General features: G+C 38.2%; 2 protein-coding genes across 4 annotated transcripts; both read left to right on the forward strand.

Moving 5' to 3' along the window:
• The first annotated feature begins 202 nt into the window (after positions 1-202).
• Positions 203-992, forward strand: LOC110098002. The gene has a single exon (XM_020824694.2). The coding sequence runs from the start codon at positions 363-365 to the stop codon at positions 756-758; it is 396 nt and encodes a 131-aa protein (XP_020680353.1). The 5' UTR covers positions 203-362; the 3' UTR covers positions 759-992.
• Positions 993-1656: 664 nt separating this feature from the next.
• LOC110098000 lies at positions 1657-3781 on the forward strand. Of its 3 annotated transcripts, none has more exons than XR_003700709.1 (3): positions 1657-2335; positions 2810-3112; positions 3204-3781. XR_003700709.1 is itself a non-coding variant. In XM_028694839.1 (3 exons), exons 1-3 carry the CDS (start codon positions 2278-2280, stop codon positions 3417-3419), a joined length of 552 nt encoding a protein of 183 aa, XP_028550672.1. In that variant the 5' UTR covers positions 1657-2277; the 3' UTR covers positions 3420-3781. The 3 variants fall into 3 exon arrangements, 2 of the variants coding, with proteins under 2 accessions (XP_028550672.1, XP_020680351.1); XM_028694839.1 differs by having other exon boundaries at positions 2835-3112; XM_020824692.2 differs by having other exon boundaries at positions 2844-3112.
• The last annotated feature ends 1225 nt before the right edge of the window (positions 3782-5006 follow it).

A 5006-nucleotide genomic window follows, 5' to 3' on the forward strand; every position in this document is an offset into this window, starting at 1 on the left:
TACATTCATTTGACAATAAATTGAATTTTTTTTATAAAAATAATAATTATTATTTAATTAGATTATTATAATTTAATTTAATTTATAAAAAAGTAATTACTAGCCCTAGCCAATATGTATTAAAATATAAAATATTTTTAATTAATGTAATCAAAGGGGCTCTTACTATAAATCCTAATCAACCTCTGGATTTTCAAAGAGCCGCCACGTTGAATACAATGTGGCACGCGTCATTTCGCCTTTCGCCCTCCCGCACACGAAAGCACCGAAGCTCTGTAATCCTTCGATACATAACAAGGAACGAGGGTTAGGGTTTTCACCGAAGAAAGCTATCCAGGCAATTGAGGTGCGATCTACTGTTAATGGCGCTTGAATGGGTCGTCCTAGGCTGTGCCGCCGGCGCAGAGGCGGTCATGCTTCTCCTCCTCACGCTTCCAGGACTCAGCCGACTCCGGCCGGGGCTTGTCGCTGTGACGCGGAGCGCGCTGAAGCCGATGATCACAGTGGTTCCGTTCTGTCTCTTTTTGTTGCTGGACATATACTGGAAGTACGAGACGCGTCCGACATGCGATAACGAGCACGAATGCACGCCGACGGAGTACCTCCGGCACCAGAAGTCGATAATGAAGAGCCAGCGCAATGGGATTCTCATTGCCTGCGCTTTGCTCCTCAACTGGCTCCTGTTGGCCGTGACCAGGCTCGTTGTTCATATCGACCAGCTCAGCGAGCGCATCGAGAAGCTCAAGAGGCAGGATTAAGGCTCAGATCAGAGTAAATTTGGGAGCGCGGGATGAGGGTTTGGTTTTGTTAACTTATACTAGTCATTTCCTGTATGTGTCTTGCTTTTTACCTGTGTTGATGATATACTTGAGGTTCTGATTAGCCTTTAGTTTAATATTTTACTTTGTTGCTTCTGTTTTCTTGACATGTTTCAATCTCTGGTTGTAAAACTCTTATTACTGTTATGAATTTTGAAGATATTATTTCTATTAGGGCTGCTGTTTGATATATGTCTTTGAGGGCCTTTTTGCTCGAATTGGGGTTTAGTAAATATTGTAATTACAGATTTAGTAAACACTGAGAGGATCAAAACCTGAAAATCGTTTGCCATCACAATTCTAAGGGGCTGTTTGGATGCAGCTAGGATTTAACTTAAGGCTTAGTTTGGTTGCGCGTAATTACACTTTTTCCGGTTATAATCGGAAAAAATGGTTGTTGTTTTATGTTTGTTTAGACAACTTTTGTTAAAATCATTTTCCTAAAACTCCGTATATCTGCTGATCTGAGAAGGAAAATGTTTCTGCTTACCCGTTCTTAGAACCTCCCTTTAAGAAGGAAAAAACAGACGGCGGGAACCAAACGAGGCCTAAGTAGGATTTACTAAATCCTCTTAATTCATATTTACTAAATCCTGAGGATGTTAAATCCTAAACTGTTCGACAATAAGTATTTTAATTTTTGACTAATCCTGTGGGATCGTTTGACAACACAATTTAGGATATAAGATGTTTAATTCAAATGACATTTATTTAAATGATTTTATATTTAAATAATGATAGCTCATAGGAATACATCAACTTAATAAAAAGAAAAAAAAATCTTAACTGCAGTAACAATATGACAACATTTTAAAATTCAGATTTTAAAATGAAAAATCATAGTAATAGCAATGTTAGCACAAAGATCGGCTAACTTATTACAATCTCTATCCACCCAATTAAAAATAACAAAATTAAAATCTCTCAACCCATAAGGAATCTCCAATTGATTGACGTTAGCACCACCTTTGGAATTTTTTCAACACCTTCGAAGAAGCTTTAAAAAAAACTTTAATTTTTGTATTAGAAAGCCGCTTTAAGAAGCAGGAAGGAAGCCGTCCCAAACGAAGCCTCAAACAGGCCATCAAATTGGTCTCATGCACATGCCCATGGTATTTCATGATGAAGGGATCGACTTACAAGGTGAGTTTTTCCATGGAAATAACTGTTTTATGCTGAAAGAATAAGCTTGCCTCTTCTTCTATTTGTTAGACACATTTTGGTCGTTCTGCTAACCCCTTTGTTTTCACTTTTGACAATTTTATTTTCGCCGGACTCTTCAACATGCAGGTCTGTCTTCTTGCTTATCAGCTTTGCTTTATGCACCGGTAGAATCTCGGTGGAGTTTCTTTATTTAAATGCATCTGATTACGAAGGATGTTTGTCCAGCTTCTTCAATCAAAATCCTTGGCCAGGTGATTCTCCCACATAAGTTCTTACTGGATGTAAAATTTGCAAAATGAAAATCGGCAAGGGGATTTTAGCATATATGTCTGATGGAATGGGGAGACCTGCAGGTTTGTGCGTTCATTCATCTCTGCTTTTGTTATTTAGGCTCCGTTTGGGACGACCTTCTTACTGTTTCTTTAAGCAGTTTTTTATTAAAAACTTTTAATTTTTTATAAGAAAGTTGCTTCTTAAATTTTTGTATGAGAAAGCTGCTTAAGCGTAAGAAAGCTGTCCCAAAAGAAAAATAAGGCTTTGCTTGGGATGACTTTCTTACTATTTCTTAAAGCATTCTTTTATTATAAAATTTTTATTTTTTTACTAAAAAACTGTATTCAGCAGTAGTAGGAAAGTCGTCCGAAATGAAGCCTAAGTTTATCAAGTCAACCCACTTTAGCCTGGTCAGCTCTAGTCCACGCATTGACTGGCTAGTTGATCGATTTTCGTTCAATTGTGTGCATTTCATCATGATTGCTTTTTCGGTTGGTGTTATGACTGTTGGAGCTAGCCTCCCTTTTATGCTTGTTGCTATATATTATTTCCAGGAAACAACATCCTAATTATTTTCAGCTCATTCAGAAAGAGGACTAGCATCAGGTAGGGGCATAGGGCTGTCGGATTCGGGTCACGGGTCGGATTCGGGTAAATTGACTTGGCACTATTCGTCCCGTCTTGAACCCAACCCTATTTTCGAACCTGAACCTGAGCCACCAAGTGCTAATCGGGTTCGTGAGTCGCCAGTTTTGTTGTTGTTCGACTTCGCTTCTTGGATGATGTTCCCTTCCGGTCGGATCGGAAGTTACAACATTTTGATCGGAAGCAACGACGGGAGGTTGCTCGTTGTCAAGGTAACTTTCTCTGTTTCGTGCGCTTAGAGGCGTCTATGGTTTGCTTTTTTATCTTCTTTTTTTCTTCGTTGCTAATCTGTAGAGATTGCAGGACTCGCCCTTCGTTGTTGTTCGACTTCGCTGCTCCTTGGACAACATTCCATTCCGGTCGTATCGGAAGTTACAACATTTTGATCAGAACCAACGATGGGAGTTCACTCGCTATGAATGTCTTTCTCCGTTTCATGTGTTTCTGCTGCCAAACCTCATAAATAAGCCCGAACTACATGATTTCGGGTCAAAATCTAGTCATTCTCTGGTTTTTTAGTCAACCCTAAACTTGACCCGAAATTCGAAACGGGTCAAAAATCCGGACCCAAAACCAACCCATTTCGAATTCGGGTTTACCCTAACCCGAAAAATTTGGGTCGGATTCGAATCGAATTTTCAGGTCATGTCAATTTTTGACACCCCTACCCTTGCATCATGTTTCTATTGACTAGTTAGTGGGCCTTACTTGTCCGTAATCACCAATCTACGAGTCTCAATGAAACCATCAGCCTTCTCTCAAACAAATTCATTTCTTGTTTGGTATCGATCAATCGTAATTCTTGCAAACTACTTGTTTTTCTTTCATTATGTCAATAAGGTGGATATAACAGTTTAATGTCATAGGCTAGAATTCATAAATTTTTGTTGTATTTTAATGTAAACTCTTTTGTTTTTTTCTTCTAAGTAAATCTCTTTTGTTGATTTACAGTGTTTCCTCCAATCTGTTCTTATTTCTTGCCATTCTGTTTTTAACCGCTGAATATGTACAAATGAAATAATTTTACACTGTTAATTCATTGAAGAACCAAAAAAGGTTCCAAGTGTCGTTTGGTTACTTTAAGAAGCAGCAATAAAGTCATCTCAAACGAAGCCTGAGAAAGTGGATGACACGCTCAACATTTTTCACATGCACATCATCATAGGTATAAGTGCATGAGCTTTTAATGGGATTCCTCATCAACAGAGCCTTGCATTTGGTACTCATACTCACACCCACCGGGTATGGGCGCGCATATGACTTCATGGATGGGTGGGTGGGTATCCAACATCGGGGGATAAATAGATTTATATTGCTAATCACATGTCGTATATTACCGTAATCCTCATTTGACAGTGCGTAGCATTGAATTACATTGCAATCATGATAAATTTTGAATTGCGGCTTAAAAATTTGTAGTCAGAGTAAAGTGCAACATGACTCAAGGCCATCAGTTTGTAGTGGATTGCATTCAAGAAGTGTGGAAAGTTAGTGGGTATGGGTGGGTACGAAATCCCGAAAGTTACCATGTGTAGGCGTGGGTGGGTGAAGCTTGCCCGCACAAAGCGGGGTATCCAATGGGTACCCAACTAGGACCCCATGCAGGACTTTGCTCATCAACCTTAATTTGACATGGCACCTCTGTGGGATTGACTTGAAATATATTGAGTTGATTTATATGGTGAAGAATGGGGGTGTTAGGGTTGGCTTTATGCATATAGGAACACAATTAGTTGGGATAGCATTTGTTCTTGTTTTGATTAGGGTTGTGATGATGAGGGTATTTTTGTTAATTAGAATGGCAGTGTATGAGATTTAAATATTCATGAGTGTGAGGTTTTATTAGGATTAATGGTAATGAGATAGTACTAATGATTGATTAGTGAAGATTTAATGGTTTTTTTATTTTGAGAGAGAAAATATGTTTAAGATGTAACTTGGCTTAGCCTAGCGATTAAGAGCTTTTTCTCCCATCATCATATCATACAAGAATCATAATACAAAATATAAAATAAAATAAAATTTTGCAAATAATACCCTTAATTTTCTAAGTACCAGAATTATAAAACTATATTTCAAGACATTACACAAAGAACTATAAAATAT

The sequence above is a fragment of the Dendrobium catenatum genome, unplaced genomic scaffold (genome assembly GCF_001605985.2).
Source record: "Dendrobium catenatum unplaced genomic scaffold, ASM160598v2 fragScaff_scaffold_576, whole genome shotgun sequence".
Lineage (NCBI taxonomy): Eukaryota > Viridiplantae > Streptophyta > Magnoliopsida > Asparagales > Orchidaceae > Dendrobium > Dendrobium catenatum.

Bases quoted from the DNA above. Each gene is read 5' to 3' on its own strand.
- LOC110098000 (XM_028694839.1), top strand. From the start codon at position 2,278: ATGAAAATCGGCAAGGGGATTTTAGCATATATGTCTGATGGAATGGGG. The intron at 2,336-2,834 runs GTTTGTGCGTTC...AATTATTTTCAG, and splicing joins TGGAATGGGGAGACCTGCAG to CTCATTCAGAAAGAGGACTA. The intron at 3,113-3,203 runs GTAACTTTCTCT...TAGAGATTGCAG, and splicing joins GGAGGTTGCTCGTTGTCAAG to GACTCGCCCTTCGTTGTTGT.
- LOC110098002 (XM_020824694.2), top strand. From the start codon at position 363: ATGGCGCTTGAATGGGTCGTCCTAGGCTGTGCCGCCGGCGCAGAGGCG.